The following is a 23659-nucleotide window of genomic DNA, read 5'->3' as shown; positions in this document are numbered from 1 at the left end:
AGGACCTGGAAGAGATACAGGTGAGGACTGCCTGAAGATAATAATGTTTCCACCTCCATGTTTGACGGTGGGGATGGTGTTCTTGGGGTCATAGGCAGCATTCCTCCTCCTCCAAACACGGCGAGTTGAGTTGATGCCAAAGAACTCCATTTTGATCTCATCTGACCACAACACTTTCATCCAGTTGTCCTCTGAATCATTCAGATGTTCATTGGCAAACTTCAGACGGGCATGTATATGTGCTTTCTTGAGCAGGGGGACCTTGCAGGCGCTGCAGGATTTCAGTCCTTCACGGCGTAGTGTGTTACCAATTGTTTTCTTGGTGACTATGGTCCCAGCTGCCTTGAGATCATTGACAAGATCCTCCCGTGTAGTTCTGGGCTGATTCCTCACTGTTCTCATGATCATTGCAACTCCACAAGGTGAGATCTTGCATGGAGCACCAGGCCGAGGGAGATTGACAGTTCTTTTGTGTTTCTTCCATTTGCGAATAATGGCACCAACTGTTGTCACCTTCTCACCAAGCTGCTTGGCGATGGTCTTGTAGCCCATTCCAGCCTTGTGTAGGTCTACAATCTTGTCCCTGACATCCTTGGAGAGCTCTTTGGTCTTGGCCATGGTGGAGAGTTTGGAATCTGATTGATTGATTGCTTCTGTGGACAGGTGTCTTTTTTACAGGTAACAAGCTGCGGTTAGGAGCTCTTAAGAGTGTGCTCCTAATCTCAGCTCGTTACCTGTATAAAAGACACCTGGGAGCCAGAAATCTTTCTGATTGAGAGGGGGTCAAATACTTATTTCCCTCATTAAAATGCAAATCAATTTATAACATTTTTTGACATGCGTTTTTCTGGATATTTTTGTTGTTATTCTGTCTCTCACTGTTCAAATAAACCTACTATTAAAATTATAGATTGATAATTTCTTTGTCAGTGGGCAAACGTACAAAATCAGCAGGGGATCAAATACTTTTTTCCCCTTACTGTACACGTTCAGACCCCCTAGGCTCCCCAACAGTCCTGTGACTATCATGATTATGATAATGAGGATGAAGGCAGAGTCTGTAGAACAATGTCCTCTAGTCTGCTGTCCTGGAACCTCCACAGCCCAGCAGGAATTCTTTCCTATCACCAGCTAGGGACTGTTTATGTTGACAGACACAGACACACACAGACACACACAGACGCACACACACACACACACACGCGCACACACCCCGCGCACACACACACACACACACACACACACACACACACACACACACACACACACACACACACACACACACACACACACACACTGGCACAGTCTCTATCCGGTGTTGTGTTATCTGTCTGAAAGGGATTTTAATACCATACTTTTCATTTACCCAGGACAGAGCAAACCTTTACAACAAGAGAGAAAATATTTTTATTGGCGAGGATCTGTCATTTGCAATTATTCTCCATTTGACTCACAGGGCATTCAGCCTGAACACTGGATTCATTATCCAGACAAAGGGAGGGAAATAATGACCCTCCTCTCCTAAACCCTCTTTATGTTGACTTTCACCAGTCAAATGAATGTCTCTAACTGGTCCAGGGTTCTGGAACCACATCCAACTGAATGTTTCTAACTGGTCCAGGGTTCTGGAACCACATCCAACTGAATGTCTCTAACTGGTCCAGGGTTCTGGAACCACATCCAACTGAATGTCTCTAACTGGTCCAGGGTTCTGGAACCACATCCAACTGAATGTCTCTAACTGGTCCAGGGTTCTGGAACCACATCCAACTGAATGTCTCTAACTGGTCCAGGGTTCTGGAACCACATCCAACTGAATGTCTCTAACTGGTCCAGGGTTCTGGAACCACATCCAACTGAATGTTTCTAACTGGTCCAGGGTTCTGGAACCACATCCAACTGAATGTTTCTAACTGGTCCAGGGTTCTGGAACCACATCCAACTGAATGTCTCTAACTGGTCCAGGGTTCTGGAACCACATCCAACTGAATGTCTCTAACTGGTCCAGGGTTCTGGAACCACATCCAACTGAATGTCTCTAACTGGTCCAGGGTTCTGGAACCACATCCAACTGAATGTCTGTAACTGGTCCAGGGTTCTGGAACCACATCCAACTGAATGTCTCTAACTGGTCCAGGGTTCTGGAACCACATCCAACTGAATGTTTCTAACTGGTCCAGGGTTCTGGAACCACATCCAACTGAATGTTTCTAACTGGTCCAGGAGGGTTCTGGAACCACATCCAACTGAATGTTTCTAACTGGTCCAGGGTTCTGGAATCACATCCAGCTATCTAACCACCCACCCACCCAGCTATCTAACCACCCACCCACCCAGCTAGTTAACCACCCACCCACCCAGCTAGTTAACCACCCACCCAGCTAGCTAACCACCCACCCAGCTATCTAACCACCCACCCACCCAGCTAGCTAACCACCCACCCAGCTAGCTAACCACCCACCCAGCTATCTAACCACCCACCCACCCAGCTAGCTAACCACCAACCCACCCAGCTAGCTAACCACCCACCCAGCTAGCTAACCACCAACCCACCCAGCTATCTAACCACCCACCCACCCAGCTAGCTAGCTAACCACCCACCCAGCTAGCTAACCACCCACCCAGCTAGCTAACCACCCACCCAGCTAACCACCCACCTACCCAGCTAGCTAACCACCCACCTACCCAGCTAGCTAACCACCCACCCACCCAGCTAGCTAGCCACCCACCCACCCACCCAGCTAGCTAACCACCCACCTACCCAGCTAGCTAACCACCCACCTACCCAGCTAGCTAACCACCCACCCACCCAGCTATCTAACCACCCACCCAGCTAGTTAACCACCCACCCATCCAGCTAGCTAACCACCCATCCAGCTAGCTAACCACCCACCCAGCTAGTTAACCACCCACCCAGCTAGCTAACCACCCATCCAGCTAGCTAACCACCCAGCTAGTTAACCACCCACCAGCTAGTTAACCACCCAGCTAGCTAACCACCCACCCAGCTAGTTAACCGCCACCCAGCTAGTTAACCACCCATCCAGCTAGCTAACCACCCAGCTAGCTAACCACCCACCCAGCTAGTTAACCACCCACCCAGCTAGTTAACCACCCATCCAGCTAGCTAACCACCCATCCAGCTAGCTAACCACCCACCCAGCTAGCTAACCACCCATCCAGCTAGCTAACCACCCATCCAGCTAGCTAACCACCCATCCAGCTAGCTAACCACCCACACAACTCCAGTGGATGAATGGCAGCATTGTGCCTTGTTCCCAGACCTAATGGGTCACTATGGGTTTTCCTCTGCTGCTGACTGCTGCTGGCTCACAGTGCTTTACCATGGTGACAGAGTGTGAGTGTCAGGACTGTTTAACCACATCACCTCCTAACCCAGAGAATCACACACACACTCTCTCTCTCGCTCTCTCCTTTTCTCTCTCTCTCTCGCTCTCTCCTTTTCTCTCTCTCTCTCGCTCTCTCCTTTTCTCTCTCTCTCTCGCTCTCTTTCTCTCTCTCTCTCTCGCTCTCTCCTTTTCTCTCTCTCTCTCTCTCTCTCCAATACTCTCTCTGTCCCTCACCCTCTCTCTCTCTCTCTCTCCCATACTCTCTCTGTCCCTCACCCTCTCTCTCTCTCTCCCATACTCTCTCTGTCCCTCACCCTCTCTCTCTCTCTCTCTCTCTCTCTCTACCCCCTAACAGATGTGAATGAGTGTGTGACCAGCACGCACAGTTGCCAGGCCAGTGAGCGCTGTGTGAACACCGTGGGATCGTTTGTGTGTGAGAGGACCGTCACTTGTCCTGCTGGCTACCAGCTCAGGAACGAAGTCTGTGAGGGTGAGTTTGTCAACATCTTCATCGTCATCATCATCATTATGAAGTAAAGTTGGAGGGCTTTAACATTTTACAAGTATTTGTGTAGTAGTGGAATAATTTGTGCGCACCTGAATATAAGCTGAATTAAAAAAAATGTTTTTATTTTGAACATAAATAAGCCGCACATGTCTATAAGCCGCAGGTGCCTACCGGTACATTGAAACTAACTTTACACAGGCTTTAACGAAGCACGGCTTGTAACAAAAATACAAAATTAGCAGTAAACAGTAGCCTACCAAGAAAGTCATTGGTCACCATCTTCCTCCTCCTGTGCACTGAAACCATCTCCTTCGGCGTCGGAGTTGAATAGCCTCAGAATTGCTTCATCCGATATTGGATCGTTTTCATTTTCGCTCTCGTCACTTTCATTTCAAAATCCATATATTAGCCGCGTCATTGTTTATAAGCCGCGAGGTTCAAAGCGTGGGAAAAAAGTTGCGGCTTATAGTCCGGAAATTACGGTAGTTAAATAAAGGTTAAATAAGAAATATATATAATCAAAGTTAAATTTAGTGAAATAATTGATGTGATTTCTTTGCAAGACTACAGTATGAACCTTAATACTTTGGATTGTGGGGCGGTTAGATCACATATTTAACCACTAAAAACGACCCTCAACGTCATACCCTGTACGTCTGTGTCTAAAGTGCTGGGAAAGTGGGGCAAAATGGCAGTTTGAAATTGTAGATGACAAGTTGTTGATGCTGCTACTAAAGCAGCTGGATTGTTAGATTTGCACAATATATTTCTGTTCCCGATTTGTAGATTTGAATGGAGGAGAAGTAGAACAAGATGTCTTACCCACTAAGTTTTTTGTCTAACTTGTTCGGGAAAGTAGGGAAAAGTTCATTTGTTTATTAAGAGTTACAGAAAATGTTGCAGTTTGTTTAAACAGCTGTAACGTTTGATTCTGTTATTATTCCAGATTTGAATAGCAGAGAAGTAGAGGAAGATGTCATAACATACCGTGCTTCTACATCCTGCATTGCTTGCTGTTTGGGGGTTTTAGGCTGGGTTTCTGTACAGAACTTTGTGACATCAGCTGATGTAAGAAGGGCTTTATAAATACATTTGATTTGATTTGATAACCTTTAACTTCTTTGTGTAAGTTTTTGTCAAAGTAGGGGACTTTCGCTTCACAAGCCCCACCTAATTGGGATTGTTGTATGGTTTCCACTGGCATCTGCAGTGAAAAAAAAACTGGGAACATTTATACTTTATGAAACACCATGTTCCACCACCATGTGTCCTGTCCTTATGAACGTGGAACATGGGGTTTCATAAAGTACAATTTTTTTCCCCCTGTTTTTTCACTTTCCATTAAATAACGTTGAGGATATCGGAGCTTATGCATCTTGATTGGAGAATGTTTTAGGTACGAACCGGTCCACGAGGGATATGAATGTTTTTCCCGGTTGCATACAGTGTGTTTGGGCGGGAAGATGAAAACAACGGGTGGTCTTTGGGCTATGTGTAGAGATGATTAACGCCGCAGGCTGAACTCTCTCTCTCATCTCTCCTCTCTTTCTATCTCTCACTGTCTCTCTCTCTCACTGTCTCTTCTCTCTCTCTCTCTCTCTCTCTCTCTCTCTCTCTCTCTCTCTCTCTCTCTCTCTCTCTCTCTCTCTCTCTCTCTCTCTCTCTCTCTCTACCCCCTAACAGATGTGTGTAGAGATGATTAACGCCGCAGGCTGAACTCTCTCTCTCATCTCTCCTCTCTTTCTATCTCTCACTGTCTCTTCTCCTCTCTCTCTCTCTCTCTCTCTCTCTCTCTCTCTCTCTCTCTCTCTCTACCCCCTAACAGATGTGTGTAGAGATGATTAACGCCGCAGGCTGAACTCTCTCTCTCATCTCTCCTCTCTTTCTATCTCTCACTGTCTCTTCTCCTCTCTCTCTCTCTCTCTCTCTCTCTCTCTCTCTCTCTCTCTCTCTCTCTCTACCCCCTAACAGATGTGTGTAGAGATGATTAATGCCGCAGGCTTTAATACCGCAGGCTGAACTCTCTTTCCTCCCTCTCTCTCTCGCGCTCTCATCTCTCCTCTCTTTCTATCTCTCACTCCCTCACTGTCTCTTCTCCCTCTCTCTCCCTCTCTCTCTCGCTCTCTCATCTCTCCCCCCTCTCTTTCTATCTCTCACTTCCTCACTGTCTCTTCTACTCTCTCTCTCTCTTTCCCTAACTCATCACTTCTCCCTCTCTTTCTATCTCTCACTCCCTCACTCTCTTCTCCTCCCTCTCTCTCTCGCATCTCTCCTCTCTCTATCTCTCACTTCCTCACTGTCTCTTTCCACCCTCTCTCTCATCTCTCCTCTCTTTCTTCCTATCTCTCACTTCCTCACTGTCTCTTCTCCTCCCTCTCTCTATCTCTCATCTCTCCTCCGTCTCTGTCTCGTGCTCTCCTCCCTCTCTTTTTCTCTCCACCCTCTCTCTTCATCTCTCTCTCTCTTCTCTTTTCTTATCCTTTCTCTCATTCTTCTGGACTGTCAGCTGAGAGGAACAGCCCAGATATTTTCTGAGTCATCAGTTAGCCTGGGAGGTTTTAAATGGTTCTGATTTGAAAGTTTTTAAATCACCCTAGAGTCCTCAAACTCCCCTCCCTTCTTCCCTCCCTCTGTCCCTGTTCTCTCCCCTCCTCCCTTCCCCTCCCCTCTCCTCCCTCCCTGTTAACTCCCTCCCTCTCCCCTCTCCTCCCTCCCTGTTAACTCCCTCCTCTCCCTCGCTCCCTCCCTCCCTGTTAACTCCCTCCCCCTCCTCTCTCCTCCCTCCTCTCCCTCCCTCCTCTCCCCTCTCCTCCCTCGCTCCCTCCCTCCCTGTTAACTCCCTCCCCTCCCCTCTCCTCCCTCCCTGTTAACTCCCTCTCCCTCGCTCCCTCCCTCCTAGGGCTGTGGCGGTCATGACATTGTGTGATTGTCAAGCAAATAACTGCCGGTCTCACAGAAATTGATTGTTAATTAACATAAACACATTTAGCATCTCCTGGCCATCACAATAAATCCATTATTTATTTTAGACAGGTCTAAAGAAACATGATATGAAGAAAATGTATTCTATTTCAGAAGAACAGAATAGCATCCTCTGAGTTGTCCTTATGTTAGGTCCTGATGTGGCTGTGGGGCTACACTAGTTAATTTAGCAGGTCCTGATGTGGCTGTGGGCTACACTAGTTCATTTAGCAGGTCCTGATGTGGCTGTGGGCGACACTAGTTCATTTAGCAGGTCCTGATGTGGCTGTGGGCGACACTAGTTCATTTAGCAGGTCCTGATGTGGCTGTGGGCTACACTAGTTAATTTAGCAGGTCCTGATGTGGCTGTGGGCTACACTAGTTAATTTAGCTGGTCCTGATGTGGCTGTGGGCTACACTAGTTCATTTAGCAGGTCCTGATCTGGCTGTGAGATATGCCTGTGGGCTACACTAGTTCACTTAGCAGACAAGATTTGCTTAGAATTCAGTGGCATTATTTTATATTATTTTACAGTATGAAGAATATAATGGAACATACAGTACCAGTCAAAAGTTTGGACACACCTACTCATTCAAGGGTTTTTTCTTTATTTTCACTATCTTCTACATTGCAGAATAATAGTTAAGACATCGAAACTATGAAATAACACATATGGAATCATATAGTAACCAGAAAAGTGTTAAATAAATCAAAAAGTAGTCACCCTTTAGTCACCCTTTACCGTGATGACAGCTTAGCATTCTCTCAACCAGCTTCACCTGGAATGCTTTTACAACAGTCTTGAAGGAGTTCCCACATATGCTGAGCACTTGTTGGCTGCTTTTCCTTCACTCTGCGGTCCAACTCATCCCAAACTATCTCAATTGGGTTGAGGTAGGGTGATTGTGGAGGCCAGGACATCTGATGCAGCACTCCATCACTCTCCTTCTTGGACAAATAGCCCTTGCACAGGTTGGAGCTGTGTTGGGTCATTGTCCTGTTGAAAAACAATTGATAGTCCCACTAAGCGCAAACCAGAAGGGATGGCGTATCGCTACAGAATGCTGTGGTAGCCATGCTGGTTAAGTGTGCCTTGAATTCTAAATAAATCACAGACAGTGTCACCAGCAAAGCACCATCACAACATCACACCTCCTCCTCCATGCTTCACGGTGGGAAACACACATGCGGGGATCAACCGTCCACCTACTCTGCGTCTCACAAAGACACAGCGGATAGAACCAAAAATCTCAAATTCGGACTCATCAGACCAAAGGACAGATTTCCACCAGTCTAATGTCCATTGTTCGTGTTTCTTGGCCCAAGCAAGTCTCTTCTTCTTATTGATGTCCTTTAGTAGTGGTTCCTTTGCAGTAGTCCAACCATGAAGGCCTGATTCACACAATCTCCTCTGAACAGTTGATGTTGAGATGTGTCTGTCACTTGAACTCTGTGCAGCATTTATTTGGGCTGCAATCTGGGGTGCAGTTAATTGCCAATTTCTGAGGCTGGTAACTCTAATGAATTTATCCACTGCAGCAAAGGTAACTCTGGGTCTTCCTTTCCTGTGGCGGTCCTCACGAGACCCAGTTTCATCATAGCGCTTGATGGTTTTTGCGACTGCACTTAAAGAAACTTTCAAGGTAATTGAAATGTTCTATATTGACTGACCTTCATGTCTTAAAGTAATGAGTGGAACCCGGTGTGGTTTAGGAGTGGAACCCGGAATGGAACCCGGTGTGGTTTAGGAGTGGAACCCGGTGTGGTTTAGGAGTGGAACCCGGTGTGGTTTAGGAGTGGAACCTGGTGTGGTTTAGGAGTGGAACCCGGAGTGGTTTAGGAGTGGAACCCAGAGTGGTTTAGGAGTGGAACCCGGTGTGGTTTAGGAGTGGAACCCGGTGTGGTTTAGGAGTGGAACCCGGAGTGGTTTAGGAGTGGAACCCGGTGTGGTTTAGGAGTGGAACCCAGTGTGGTCTAGGAGTGGAACCCGGTGTGGTTTAGGAGTGGAACCCGGTGTGGTCTAGGAGTGGAACCCGGTGTGGTCTAGGAGTGGAACCCGGTGGGGTCTAGGAGTGGAACCCGGTGTGGTCTAGGAGTGGAACCCGGTGGGGTCTAGGAGTGGAACCCCGTGTGGTCTAGGAGTGGAACCCCGTGTGGTTTAGGAGTGGAACCCCGTGTGGTTTAGGAGTGGAACCCGGAGTGGTTTAGGAGTGGAACCCGGTGTGGTTTAGGAGTGGAACCCGGTGTGGTCTAGGAGTGGAACCCGGAGTGGTTTAGGAGTGGAACCCGGTTTGGTCGTCTGCTGCAATAACACATCCATGACAAGGACCGAAGAGTTGTGCATTCAAAATAGATGCCGTTCTGCACAACACTTTTGTACTATTCGTTATTTGCCTATTTGTGGCCCGCCTGTTAGCTCGCACGATTCTTGCCAATCTTCTTTTTGACCTCTCTCACCAACCAGCTGTTCTCCCACAGGAGAGCCGCTGACTGGATGTTTTTTGTGTCACTCCATTCTCTGTAAACCCTAGATGTAAAAATCCCAGGAGGCCGGACATTTCTGAGACACTGGAACCGGCAATCATACCACGCTCAGTGTCGCTTAGGGAAGTCGTGTTGCCCGTTCTAACGAACAGTAACTGAATGTCTCGATGCCTGTCTGCCTGCTTTATATAGCAAGCCACGGCCACACCGTCTATAGGAGCGATCCATTTTTGTGAACGGAGTCGTGTACCTAATAAACTGACAACCGAGTGTATATTTCCACACTGAAGTTGAAATAATACTGTGAAATTGTGTAAATGATGATAATGCCCTTTTAGTGTAAGAGCTGTTTGAAAAGACCGCCAGAAATTACAGCTTTTTTTGGTGGGATGGAGTTTTGGCTTGGCTGGTGACATCAGATGTTAAACTAGTATATAGACCAATAGGAAAGAGTTCTAAACCTCTCTGCTATAACAGCTAGTTTTCCCCTCCGAGCAAAATCATTGGTTGAGAAATTGCTCACAGGAAGGTACTTAAATTGATATCCAGAAATGATTTGATCTTGAGATACAAATGACTGCATTGGACCTTTAAAGCTGTGACATTTTAAGGCAGTCTTGTCTCCTCAGAAGGGTTACGTGCTGCTGAATTAACTGTCTAAGGGGCGAATCCTAACTTCCACTTCCAATTTTCACTTAGTCATGCATTGATGTCATTTGGAAACTTTGTGAAAATGTGACTTAATTTGAAATGGGGATTCAGCCCTAAATGATGTCGTCTTCTCTCCTCCAGATATTGATGAGTGTATGGTGTCTTCTCTCCTCCAGATATTGATGAGTGTATGGTGTCTTCTCTCCTCCAGATATTGATGAGTGTATGGTGTCTTCTCTCCTCCAGATATTGATGAGTGTATGGTGTCTTCTCTCCTCCAGATATTGATGAGTGTATGGTGTCTTCTCTCCTCCAGATATTGATGAGTGTATGGTGTCTTCTCTCCTCCAGATATTGATGAGTGTATGGTGTCTTCTCTCCTCCAGATATTGATGAGTGTATGGTGTCTTCTCTCCTCCAGATATTGATGAGTGTATGGTGTCTTCTCTCCTCCAGATATTGATGAGTGTATGGTGTCTTCTCTCCTCCAGATATTGATGAGTGTATGGTGTCTTCTCTCCTCCAGATATTGATGAGTGTATGGTGTCTTCTCTTCTCTCCTCCAGATATTGATGAGTGTATGGTGTCTCCTCTCCTCCAGATATTGATGAGTGTATGGTGTCTTCTCTCCTCCAGATATTGATGAGTGTATGGTGTCTTCTCTCCTCCAGATATTGATGAGTGTATGGTGTCTTCTCTCCTCCAGATATTGATGAGTGTATGGTGTCTTCTCTCCTCCAGATATTGATGAGTGTATGGTGTCTTCTCTCCTCCAGATATTGATGAGTGTATGGTGTCTTCTCTCCTCCAGATATTGATGAGTGTATGGTGTCTTCTCTCCTCCAGATATTGATGAGTGTATGGTGTCTTCTCTCCTCCAGATATTGATGAGTGTATGGTGTCTTCTCTCCTCCAGATATTGATGAGTGTATGGTGTCTTCTCTCCTCCAGATATTGATGAGTGTATGGTGTCTTCTCTCCTCCAGATATTGATGAGTGTATGGTGTCTTCTCTTCTCTCCTCCAGATATTGTTGAGTGTATGGTGTCTTCTCTCCTCCAGATATTGATGAGTGTATGGTGTCTTCTCTCCTCCAGATATTGATGAGTGTATGGTGTCTTCTCTCCTCCAGATATTGATGAGTGTATGGTGTCTTCTCTCCTCCAGATATTGATGAGTGTATGGTGTCTTCTCTCCTCCAGATATTGATGAGTGTATGGTGTCTTCTCTCCTCCAGATATTGATGAGTGTATGGTGTCTTCTCTCCTCCAGATATTGATGAGTGTATGGTGTCTTCTCTCCTCCAGATATTGATGAGTGTATGGTGTCTTCTCTCCTCCAGATATTGATGAGTGTATGGTGTCTTCTCTCCTCCAGATATTGATGAGTGTATGGTGTCTTCTCTCCTCCAGATATTGATGAGTGTATGGTGTCTTCTCTCCTCCAGATATTGATGAGTGTATGGTGTCTTCTCTCCTCCAGATATTGATGAGTGTATGGTGCGCAGCCACAACTGTGGTCAAAGGTTTGAGTGTGAGAACACGGAGGGCTCCTTCCTGTGTAACCCTAAACAGAGATGTCTCGCCGGCTTCACCCAGGACTCACATGGAAACTGCATTGGTAAGCCATCACATCTGATTCAGGGTCAGAAGCTATTCTCCTAATGGTGAGGTTATGTGTTGGTGCTGGGGGATTTTATCCTAGATGTGTTGTTAGGGGCGACAGAGATGTCTCGCCGGCTTCACCCAGGACTCACATGGAAACTGAGTCGGGGAGAGAGAGCTCTAATGACCCCAAGTGGACATACAGTTAACTGCATTAACACATGTTCTCTAGGCTTCTCTGTGTCTGTTGGATTGAACCCCCCTGTCTCCCCCCTGCCTGTCTCTCCCCTCCCTCCCCCCTCTCTCCCTACCCTCCCCCCTCTCTCCCCCCCGCCTGTCTCTCCCCACCCTCCCCCTCTCTCCCCACCCTGCCTCTCTCTCCCCCCTCTCCCAACTCTCTCTCTCCCCACCCTCTCTCTCTCCCCACCCTCCCTCTCTCCCCACCCTCTCTCTCTCTCCCCACCCTCCCTCTCTCTCCACCCTCCCGCTCTCTCTCCCCACCCACCCTCCCTCTCTCCCCACCCCTCCCCCTCCCCTCTCTCCCCACCCCTCCCCCTCTCTCCCCCTCCCCCTCTCCCCCTCCTCTCTCTCCCCCCTCTTTCACCCCACTCTCCCTCTCTCTCTCTCTCTCTCTTCCCTCTCCCTCCCCTCCCTCCCCCCCTCCCTCTCTCTCCATCTCCCTCTCTCCCTCCAGATATTAATGAGTGCAGTAGTCTATCTGATCCATGCAGTGCTGGTTTTCACTGTATCAACACTGTGGGCTCCTATACCTGTCAGAGGAAGGTTATCATGTGTAGTCAGGGATACCACTCCAGCCCTGATGGAACACGCTGCATCGGTAAGTTGTGGTGAGTTGAGGTGGTGAGTTGTGGTGGTGAGTTGTGGTGTGGTGAGTTGTGGTGAGTTGAGTTGTGGTGAGTTGTGGTGAGTTGAGGTGGTGAGTTGAGGTGGTGAGTTGTGGTGAGTTGTGTTGTGGTGGTGAGTTGTGGTGGTGTGGTGAGTGGTGTTGTGGTGGTGTGGTGAGTGGTGTTGTGGTGGTGTGGTGAGTTGTGGTGAGTTGAGGTGGTGAGTTGAGGTGGTGAGTTGTGGTGGTGAGTTGTGGTGAGTTGTGTTGTGGTGGTGAGTTGAGGTGGTGAGTTGAGGTGGTGAGTTGTGGTGAGTTGAGGTGGTGAGTTGAGGTGGTGAGTTGTGCTGTGGTGGTGAGTTATGGTGGTGAGTTGTGGTGAGTTGAGGTGGTGAGTTGAGGTGGTGAGTTGTGGTGAGTTGAGGTGGTGAGTTGAGGTGGTGAGTTGTGGTGAGTTGTGTTGTGGTGGTGAGTTGTGGTGGTGAGTTATGGTGGTGAGTTGTTGTGGTGGTGAGTTGTGATGCGGTGAGTTGTGGTGGTGAGTTGTGGTGGTGAGTTGTGTTGAGTTGTGTTGTGGTGAGTTGTGGTGAGTTGTGGTGAGTTGAGGTGGTGAGTTGTGGTGGTGAGTTGTGTTGTGTTGAGTTGTGTTATGGTGAGTTGTGGTGAGTTGTGTTATGTTGTGGTGAGTTGTGTTATGGTGAGTTGTGTTATGGTGTGTTGTGGTGTGGTGAGTTGTGTTGTGGTGAGTTGTGGTGGTGTGGTGAGTTGAGGTGGTGAGTTGTGTTATGTTGTGGTGAGTTGTGTTATGGTGAGTTGTGTTATGGTGTGTTGTGGTGTGGTGAGTTGTGGTGTGGTGAGTTGTGGTGTGGTGAGTTGTGGTGAGTTGTGTTGTGGTGAGTTGAGGTGGTGAGTTGTGTTGTGGTGAGTTGTGTTGTGGTGAGTTGAGGTGGTGAGTTGTGGTGGTGAGTTGTGGTGGTGTGGTGAGTTGAGTTGTGGTGAGTTGAGTTCTGGTGAGTTGAGGTGGTGAGTTGAGGTGGTGGGTTGAGGTGGTGAGTTGAGGTGGTGAGTTGTGGTGAGTTGTGTTGTGGTGGTGAGTTGTGGTGGTTTGGTGAGTGGTGTTGTGGTGGTGTGGTGAGTTGTGGTGAGTTGAGGTGGTGAGTTGAGGTGGTGAGTTGTGGTGGTGAGTTGTGGTGAGTTGTGTTGTGGTGGTGAGTTGAGGTGGTGAGTTGTGGTGAGTTGAGGTGGTGAGTTGAGGTGGTGAGTTGAGGTGGTGAGTTGTGGTGAGTTGTGTTGTGGTGGAGAGTTGTGGTGGTGAGTTATGGTGGTGAGTTGTTGTGGTGGAGAGTTGTGGTGGAGAGTTGTGGTAGTGAGATGTGATGTGGTGAGTTGTAGTGGTGAGTTGTGGTGGTGAGTTGTGGTGGTGAGTTGTGTTGATTTGTGATGTGTTGTGATGTGTTGTGTTGTGGTGAGTTGTGGTGAGTTGTGGTGAGTTGTGGTGAGTTGAGGTGGTGAGTTGTGGTGGTGAGTTGTGTTGTGTTGAGTTGTGTTATGGTGAGTTGTGGTGGTGAGTTGTGTTGTGGTGAGTTGTGTTGTGTTGTGGTGAGTTGTGTTATGGTGTGGTGATTTGAGGTGGTGAGTTGTGTTATGTTGTGGTGAGTTGTGTTATGGTGAGTTGTGTTATGGTGTGTTGTGGTGAGTTGTGGTGTGGTGAGTTGTGTTGTGGTGAGTTGTGTTGTGGTGAGTTGAGGTGGTGAGTTGTGGTGTGGTGAGTTGTGTGGTGTGGTGAGTTGTGTTGTGGTGAGTTGTGTTGTGGTGAGTTGAGGTGGTGAGTTGTGGTGGTGAGTTGTGTGGTGTGGTGAGTTGTGTGTGGTGAGTTGTGTGTGGTGAGTTGTGAGTTGTGGTGTGGTGAGTTGAGGTGGTGAGTTGTGGTGTGGTGAGTTGTGTGGTGTGGTGAGTTGTGTTGTGGTGAGTTGAGGTGGTGAGTTGTGTTATGGTGGTGAGTTGTGGTGGTGAGCTGTGGTGGTGAGTTGTGGTGGTGAGTTGTGGTGTGGTGGGTTGAGGTGGTGAGTTGTGGTGTGGTGAGTTGTGGTGTGGTGAGTTGTGTTGTGGTGAGTTGAGGTGGTGAGTTGAGGTGGTGAGTTGAGGTGGTGAGTTGTGGTGTGGTGAGTTGTGTGGTGTGGTGAGTTGTGGTGTGGTGAGTTGAGGTGGTGAGTTGAGGTGGTGAGTTGAGGTGGTGAGTTGTGGTGTGGTGAGTTGTGTGGTGTGGTGAGTTGAGGTGGTGAGTTGTGGTGTGGTGATTTGTGTGGTGTGGTGAGTTGAGGTGGTGAGTTGTGGTGAGTTGAGCTGGTGAGTTGTGGTGTGATGAGTTGTGTGGTGAGTTGAGATGGTGAGTTGTGTGGTGTGATGAGTTGTGTGGTGTGGTGAGTTGTGTGGTGTGGAGAGTTGTGTGGTGTGGTGAGTTGTGTTGTGGTGTGGTGAGTTGTGTTATGGTGTGGTGAGTTGTTTTGTGGTGAGTTGAGGTGGTGAGTTGTGTTGTGGTGAGTTGTGTTGTGGTGAGTTGTGTTATGGTGTGGTGAGTTGTGGTGAGTTGTGGTGTGGTGAGTTGTGGTGAGTTGTGGTGTGGTGAGTTGTGGTGTGGTGAGTTGAGGTGGTGAGTTGTGTGGTGTGGTGAGTTGTGTTGTGGTGAGTTGTTATATGGTGTGGTGAGTTGAGGTGGTGAGTTGTGTGGTGTGGTGAGTTGTGTGGTGTGGTGAGTTGTGTGGTGTGGAGAGTTGTGTGGTGTGGTGAGTTGAGGTGGTGAGTTGTGGTGAGTTGAGCTGGTGAGTTGTGATGAGTTGTGTGGTGTGGTGAGTTGAGATGGTGAGTTGTGTGGTGTGATGAGTTGTGTGGTGTGATGAGTTGTGTGGTGTGATGAGTTGTGTGGTGTGGTGAGTTGTGTGGTGTGGAGAGTTGTGTGGTGTGGAGAGTTGTGTTGTGGTGTGGTGAGTTGTGTTATGGTGTGGTGAGTTGTTGAGGTGGTGAGTTGTGTTGTGGTGAGTTGTGTTGTGGTGAGTTGTGTTGTGGTGAGTTGTGTTATGGTGTGGTGAGTTGTGGTGAGTTGTGGTGAGTTGTGGTGTGGTGAGTTGTGTGGTGTGGTGAGTTGTGTTGTGGTGAGTTGTGTTGTGGTGAGTTGTGTTATGGTGGTGAGTTGTGGTGGTGAGTTGAGGTGGTGAGTTGTGGTGTGGTGGGTTGAGGTGGTGAGTTGTGGTGTGGTGAGTTGTGTGGTGTGGTGAGTTGTGGTGAGTTGTGTTGTGGTGAGTTGAGGTGGTGAGTTGAGGTGGTGAGTTGTGGTGTGGTGAGTTGTGTTGTGTGGTGTGGTGAGTTGAGGTGGTGAGTTGTGGTGGTGAGTTGGGGTGGTGAGTTGAGGTGGTGAGTTGAGGTGGTGAGTTGTGGTGTGGTGAGTTGTGTGGTGTGGTGAGTTGTGTGGTGTGGTGAGTTGTGTGGTGTGGTGAGTTGTGGTGTGGTGAGTTGTGGTGTGGTGAGTTGTGTGGTGTGGTGAGTTGAGATGGTGAGTTGTGTTGTGGTGAGTTGTGTGGTGTGGTGAGTTGTGGTGGTGAGTTGTGTTGTGGTGTGGTGAGTTGTGAGTTGTGTTGTGGTGTGGTGAGTTGTGTTGTGGTGAGTTGTGTGGTGTGCTGAGTTGTGTTGTGGTGTGTTGGGGTGTGGTGAGTTGAGGTGGTGAGTTGTGTTGTGGTGAGTTGTGTGGTGTGGTGAGTTGAGGTGGTGAGTTGTGTTGTGGTGTGGTGAGTTGTGGTGAGTTGTGTTGTGGTGAGTTGTGTTGTGGTGAGTTGTGTTGTGGTGTGGTGAGTTGTGGTGTGGTGAGTTGTGTTGTGGTGTGGTGAGTTGTGTTATGGTGTGGTGAGTTGAGGTGGTGAGTTGTGTGGTGTGGTGAGTTGTGTGGTGTGGTGAGTTGTGTTGTGGTGAGTTGTGGTGTGGTGAGTTGTTTTGTGGTGAGTTGTGTTGTGGTGAGTTGTATTATGGTGTGGTGAGTTGTGGTGTGGTGAGTTGAGGTGGTGAGTTGTGTGGTGTGGTGAGTTGTGTGGTGTGGTGAGTTGTGTGGTGTGGTGAGTTGTGTGGTGAGTTGTGTGGTGTGGTGAGTTGTGTGGTGTGGTGTGTTGTGTGGTGTGGTGTGTTGTGTTGTGGTGAGTTGTGTTGTGGTGAGTTGAGGTGGTGAGTTGTGTTATGGTGGTGAGTTGTGGTGGTGAGTTGAGGTGGTGAGTTGTGGTGTGGTGGGTTGAGGTGGTGAGTTGTGGTGTGGTGAGTTGTGTGGTGTGGTGAGTTGTGGTGAGTTGTGTTGTGGTGAGTTGAGGTGGTGAGTTGAGGTGGTGAGTTGTGGTGTGGTGAGTTGTGTGGTGTGGTGTGGTGAGTTGAGGTGGTGAGTTGTGGTGGTGAGTTGGGGTGGTGAGTTGGGGTGGTGAGTTGAGGTGGTGAGTTGAGGTGGTGAGTTGAGGTGGTGAGTTGTGGTGTGGTGAGTTGTGTGGTGTGGTGAGTTGTGGTGTGGTGAGTTGTGGTGTGGTGAGTTGTGTGGTGTGGTGAGTTGTGGTGTGGTGAGTTGTGGTGTGGTGAGTTGTGTGGTGTGGTGAGTTGAGATGGTGAGTTGTGTTGTGGTGAGTTGTGTGGTGTGGTGAGTTGTGGTGGTGAGTTGTGTTGTGGTGAGTTGTGTGGTGTGGTGAGTTGAGGTGGTGAGTTGTGTTGTGGTGTGGTGAGTTGTGTTGTGGTGAGTTGTGTGGTGTGCTGAGTTGTGTTGTGGTGTGTTGGGGTGTGGTGAGTTGAGGTGGTGAGTTGTGTGGTGTGGTGAGTTGAGGTGGTGAGTTGTGTTGTGGTGTGGTGAGTTGTGGTGAGTTGTGTTGTGGTGAGTTGTGTTGTGGTGAGTTGTGTTGTGGTTTGGTGAGTTGTGGTGTGGTGAGTTGTGTTGTGGTGTGGTGAGTTGTGTTATGGTGTGGTGAGTTGAGGTGGTGAGTTGTGTGGTGTGGTGAGTTGTGTTGTGGTGAGTTGTATTATGGTGTGGTGAGTTGTGGTGAGTTGTGGTGTGGTGAGTTGAGGTGGTGAGTTGTGTGGTGTGGTGAGTTGTGTGGTGTGGTGAGTTGTGTGGTGTGGTGAGTTGTGTGGTGTGGTGAGTTGTGTTGTGGTGAGTTGTGGTGTGGTGAGTTGTTTTGTGGTGAGTTGAGGTGGTGAGTTGTGTTGTGGTGAGTTGTGTTGTGGTGAGTTGTGTTGTGGTGAGTTGTGTTATGGTGTGGTGAGTTGTGGTGAGTTGTGGTGAGTTGAGGTGGTGAGTTGTGGTTTGTGATTGGTGTATGGTGAGTTTGGTGTGTGATTGGTGCATGGTGAGTTGTGGTGTGTGATTGGTGCATGGTGAGTTGTGGTGTGTGATTGGTGCGTGGTGAGTGGTGTTGTGTGATTGGTGCGTGGTGAGTTGTGGTGTGTGATTGGTGAGTGGTGTTATGTGATTGGTGCGTGGTGAGTGGTGTTATGTGATTGGTGCGTGGTGAGTGGTGTTGTGTGATTGGTGCGTGGTGAGTGGTGTTGTGTGATTGGTGCGTGGTGAGTGGTGTTATGTGATTGGTGCTTGGTGAGTGGTGTTATGTGATTGGTGCGTGGTGAGTGGTGTTATGTGATTGGTGCGTGGTGAGTGGTGTTGTGTGATTGGTGCGTGGTGAGTGGTGTTGTGTGATTGGTGCGTGGTGAGTGGTGTTGTGTGATTGGTGCGTGGTGTCACCAACCGGTCAATCTAGTCGATCACCAAACATTTCTGTAAAAAACAACAAAGCCTTGCATTCCTATTTTTGTTATTTGTTTTGTTAGTGGGAGGTGCACTTGATTCAACAGCCCTGTTGGTGGGAGGTGCACTTGATTCAACAGCCCTGTTGGTAGGAGGTGCACTTGATTCAACAGCCCTGTTGGTGGGAGGTGCACTTGATTTAACAGCCCTGTTGGTAGGAGGTGCACTTGATTCAACAGCCCTGTTGGTGGGAGGTGCACTTGATTCAACAGCCCTGTTGGCGTTTGGTGCACTTGATTCAACAGCCCTGTTGGCGGTTAGTGCACTTGATTCAACAGCCCTGTTGGTGGGAGGTGCACTTGATTCAACAGCCCTGTTGGCGGTTAGTGCACTTGATTCAACAGCCCTGTTGGTGGGAGGTGCACTTGATTCAACAGCCCTGGCACCGGTAAAGCAAATTGTTCCCATTTTGAATCATTTCATGTGTCTGAAGGTAGAACTCCGCCTACCCGGCACGCCCAGAGAGCCAATCAAGTTCACCTACAGGCCTACAGCTGGCCAATGAGATAGCTCAGATCACTGTGTCTGTCACTTTTCTTGGTTGTTGATAGTTTCTAATGCTTTACTGGGAAGCTTATCAGAGGTAGACTTACTCATGTTATTTACATTGGAGCTGATAGTGCAGGGTGAGCTGCATAAAGTGGACTTCCTACTAGGATAACACCACCTCAGTGTTAACAGTGGTCTTCCTACTAGGACACACCACCTCAGTGTTAACAGTGGTCTTCCTACTAGGACACACCACCTCAGTGTTAACAGTGGTCTTCCTACTAGGACACACCACCTCAGTGTTAACAGTGGTCTTCCTACTAGGACACACCACCTCAGTGTTAACAGTGGTCTTCCTACTAGGACACACCACCTCAGTGTTAACAGTGGTCTTCCTACTAGGACACACCACCTCAGTGTTAACAGTGGTCTTCCTACTAGGATAACACCACCTCAGTGTTAACAGTGGTCTTCCTACTAGGACACACCACCTCAGTGTTAACAGTGGTCTTCCTACTAGGATAACACCACCTCAGTGTTAACAGTGGTCTTCCTACTAGGACACACCACCTCAGTGTTAACAGTGGTCTTCCTACTAGGACACACCACCTCAGTGTTAACAGTGGTCTTCCTACTAGGACACACCACCTCAGTGTTAACAGTGGTCTTCCTACTAGGACACACCACCTCAGTGTTAACAGTGGTCTTCCTATAGGACACACCACCTCAGTGTTAACAGTGGTCTTCCTATAGGACACACCACCTCAGTGTTAACAGTGGTCTTCCTATAGGACACACCACCTCAGTGTTAACAGTGGTCTTCCTACTAGGACACACCACCTCAGTGTTAACAGTGGTCTTCCTACTAGGACACACCACCTCAGTGTTAACAGTGGTCTTCCTATAGGACACACCACCTCAGTGTTAACAGTGGTCTTCCTACTAGGATAACACCACCTCAGTGTTAACAGTGGTCTTCCTATAGGACACACCACCTCAGTGTTAACAGTGGTCTTCCTATAGGACACACCACCTCAGTGTTAACAGTGGTCTTCCTACTAGGACACACCACCTCAGTGTTAACAGTGGTCTTCCTACTAGGACACACCACCTCAGTGTTAACAGTGGTCTTCCTACTAGGACACACCACCTCAATGTTAACAGTGGTCTTCCTACTAGGACACACCACCTCAGTGTTAACAGTGGTCTTCCTACTAGGACACACCACCTCAGTGTTAACAGTGGTCTTCCTATAGGACACACCACCTGTGTTAACAGTGGTCTTCCTACTAGGATAACACCACCTCAGTGTTAACAGTGGTCTTCCTATAGGACACACCACCTCAGTGTTAACAGTGGTCTTCCTACTAGGACAACACCACCTCAGTGTTAACAGTGGTCTTCCTACTAGGACAACACCACCTCAGTGTTAACAGTGGTCTTCCTACTAGGACAACACCACCTCAGTGTTAACAGTGGTCTTCCTACTAGGGCACACCACCTCAGTGTTAACAGTGGTCTTCCTACTAGGACACACCACCTCAGTGTTAACAGTGGTCTTCCTATAGGACACACCACCTCAGTGTTAACAGTGGTCTTCCTACTAGGATAACACCACCTCAGTGTTAACAGTGGTCTTCCTACTAGGATAACACCACCTCAGTGCTAACAGTGTAACTCTTGTTTATAGGCTCATGATTACTGCTTACAATAGCTGTAGGATAAACAGATGAATTCGGTGCAATTAGAGGCACATAAATTAAATTACTTACATTGTGTTTGCCAATGCCCTTAAGAACATGTACATTTGATGCAGCATTATGACGACTCATTGTCACAATGGTAGGGATTAACTGAGCTGGTCTTGGATCATTTATCAGTCATTGTCCAGGAGGCAAGATGATTTGGATGGACTCCGTCATTCCTATAGAGCATCTTCTGTTTCCAGAAGGTGTCAAAGTTATCTATAAAAGTGACTCCAGTAGAGCTACAGTAGTCTTTCAGCCAGGTGTGTAATACCAGCAGAGCTACAGTAGTCTGTTAGCCAGGTGTGTAACACCAGCAGAGCTACAGTAGTCTGTTAGCCAGGTGTGTAACACCAGTAGAGCTACAGTAGTCTTTTAGCCAGGTGTGTAACACCAGTAGAGCTACAGTAGTCTTTTAGCCAGGTGTGTAATACCAGTAGAGCTACAGTAGTCTTTTAGCCAGGTGTGTAACACCAGTAGAGCTACAGTAGTCTTTTAGCCAGGTGTGTAATACCAGTAGAGCTACAGTAGTCTGTTAGCCAGGTGTGTAATACCAGCAGAGCTACAGTAGTCTGTTAGCCAGGTGTGTAACACCAGTAGAGCTACAGTAGTCTGTCTTGCTAACCTAGCTGGGCAGTGCATCTCTCTCTAGTCTGTCTGTCTTGCTAACCTAGCTGGGCAGTGCATCTCTTGGTCTGTCTGTGTCTTGCTTGCCAGCCACTTCCAGGGCTGTGTTCTGCGATTTTGTGCCTGACAAAAGTGAGAGTGAAATACAACTATTTATTACGTTTGATAAATGCCAACGGGCAACGGTGTTTATAAACTGCAGCTCGGAAAAGATAACCGTGTTGCGCGTGAAAATTATGCACGAAATGAAACTTGCGCTTTTCAGCAGCAACCTCTATGGGGACCAGTCCAGACAATATATGGGCGTGATGGAACTCCTCATAGGGTTAACCCCTATCCCCTGACCCCTAACCCCTGACCCCTAACCCCTAACCCAACCTCTATGGGGACCAGTCCAGACCACACCACTCCTCATAGGGTTAACCCCTAACCCCTGACCCCTAACCCAACCTCTATGGGCGTGATGTCACTCCTCATAGGGTTAACCGCTAACCCTAACCCCTAACCCTAACCCAACCTCTGAGGGGACCAGTCCAGACCACACCACTCCTCATAGGGTTAACCCCTAACCCCTGACCCCTAACCCAACCTCTATGGGCGTGATGTCACTCCTCATAGGGTTAACCGCTAACCCTAACCCCTAACCCTAACCCAACCTCTGTGGGGACCAGTCCAGACAATATATGGGCGTGATGGAACTCCTCATAGGGTTAACCCCTATCCCCTGACCCCTAACCCCTGACCCCTAACCCCTAACCCAACCTCTGAGGGGACCAGTCCAGACCACACCACTCCTCATAGGGTTAACCCCTAACCCTAACCCCTAACCCCTAACCCAACCTCTGAGGGGACCAGTCCAGACCACACCACTCCTCATAGGGTTAACCCCTAACCCCTAACCCTAACCCAACCTCTATGGGCGTGATGTCACTCCTCATAGGGTTAACCCCTAACCCAACATCTGAGGGGACCAGTTCAGACCATATATGGGCGTGATGTCACTCCTCATGTTAACCCCTAACCCCTAACCCCTAACCCTAACCCCTAACCCTAACCCCTAACCCTAACCCTAACCCTAACCCCTAATCCAACATCTGAGGGGACCAGTCCAGACCATATATGGGCGTGATGTCACTCCTCATGTTAACCCCTAACCCCTAACCCCTAACCCTAACCCCTAACCCTAACCCCTAACCCTAACCCTAACCCTAACCCCTAATCCAACCTCTGAGGGGACCAGTCCAGACCATATATGGGCGTGATGGAACTCATCATAGGGTTAACCCCTATCCCCTAACCCCTAACCCCTAACCCTAACCCCTAACCCCTAACCCCTAACCCTAACCCCTAACCCCTAACCCAACCTATACAGTGCCTTGCGAGAGTATTCGGCCCCCTTGAACTTTTCGACCTTTTGCCACATTTCAGGCTTCAAACATAAAGATAGAAAACTGTAATTTTTTGTGAAGAATCAACAACAAGTGGGACACAATCATGAAGTGGAACGAAATTTATTGGATATTTCAAACTTTTTTAACAAATAAAAAACTGAAAAATTGGCCGTGCAAATTTATTCAGCCCCTTTACTTTCAGTGCAGCAAACTCTCTCCAGAAGTTCAGTGAGGATCTCTGAATGATCCAATGTTGACCTAAATGACTAATGATGATAAATATAATCCACCTGTGTGTAATCAAGTCTCCGTATAAATGCACCTGCTCTGTGATAGTCTCAGAGGTCCGTTTAAAGCGCAGAGAGCATCATGAAGAACAAGGAACACACCAGGCAGGTCCGAGATACTGTTGTGGAGAAGTTTAAAGCCGGATTTGGATACAAAAAGATTTCCCAAGCTTTAAACATCCCAAGGAGCACTGTGCAAGCGATAATATTGAAATGGAAGGACTATCAGACCACTGCAAATCTACGAAGACCCGGCCGTCCCTCTAAACTTTCAGCTCATACAAGGAGAAGACTGATCAGAGATGCAGCCAAGAGGCCCATGATCACTCTGGATGAACTGCAGAGATCTACAGCTGAGGTGGGAGACTGTCCATAGGACAACAATCAGTCGTATACTGCACAAATCTGGCCTTTATGGAAGAGTGGCAAGAAGAAAGCCATTTCTTAAAGATATCCATAAAAAGTGTCGTTTAAAGTTTGCCACTAGCCACCTGGGAGACACACCAAACATGTGGAAGAAGGTGCTCTGGTCAGATGAAACCAAAATCGAACTTTTTGGCAGCAATGCAAAACGTTATGTTTGGCGTAAAAGCAACACAGCTCATCACCCTGAACACACCATCCCCACTGTCAAACATGGTGGTGGCAGCATCATGGTTTGGGCCTGCTTTTCTTCAGCAGGGGCAGGGAAGATGGTTAAAATTGATGGGAAGATGGATGGAGCCAAATACAGGACCATTCTGGAAGAAAACCTGATGGAGTCTGCAAAAGACCTGAGACTGGGACGGAGATTTGTCTTCCAACAAGACAATGATCCAAAACATAAAGCAAAATCTACAATGGAATGGTTCACAAATAAACATATCCAGGTGTTAGAATGGCCAAGTCAAAGTCCAGACCTGA

At 48.1% G+C, this 23659-nt stretch overlaps 1 protein-coding gene across 1 annotated transcript in view; it reads left to right on the top strand.

Moving 5' to 3' along the window:
- The window catches only part of fbln2 (fibulin 2), a 118414-nt gene that overhangs the window by 83207 nt on the left and 11548 nt on the right, over window positions 1-23659 (top strand). Inside the window, exons 7-9 of the mRNA XM_045705572.1 lie at window positions 3706-3840; window positions 11437-11574; window positions 12253-12396. Of these exons, the coding sequence (XP_045561528.1) occupies window positions 3706-3840; window positions 11437-11574; window positions 12253-12396 (417 nt within the window). The remainder of the gene's footprint in view (window positions 1-3705; window positions 3841-11436; window positions 11575-12252; window positions 12397-23659) is intronic.

This window comes from Salmo salar, chromosome ssa22, assembly GCF_905237065.1.
Source record: "Salmo salar chromosome ssa22, Ssal_v3.1, whole genome shotgun sequence".
NCBI lineage: Eukaryota > Metazoa > Chordata > Actinopteri > Salmoniformes > Salmonidae > Salmo > Salmo salar.
This window is presented reverse-complemented; position numbering and strand designations above follow the sequence as displayed.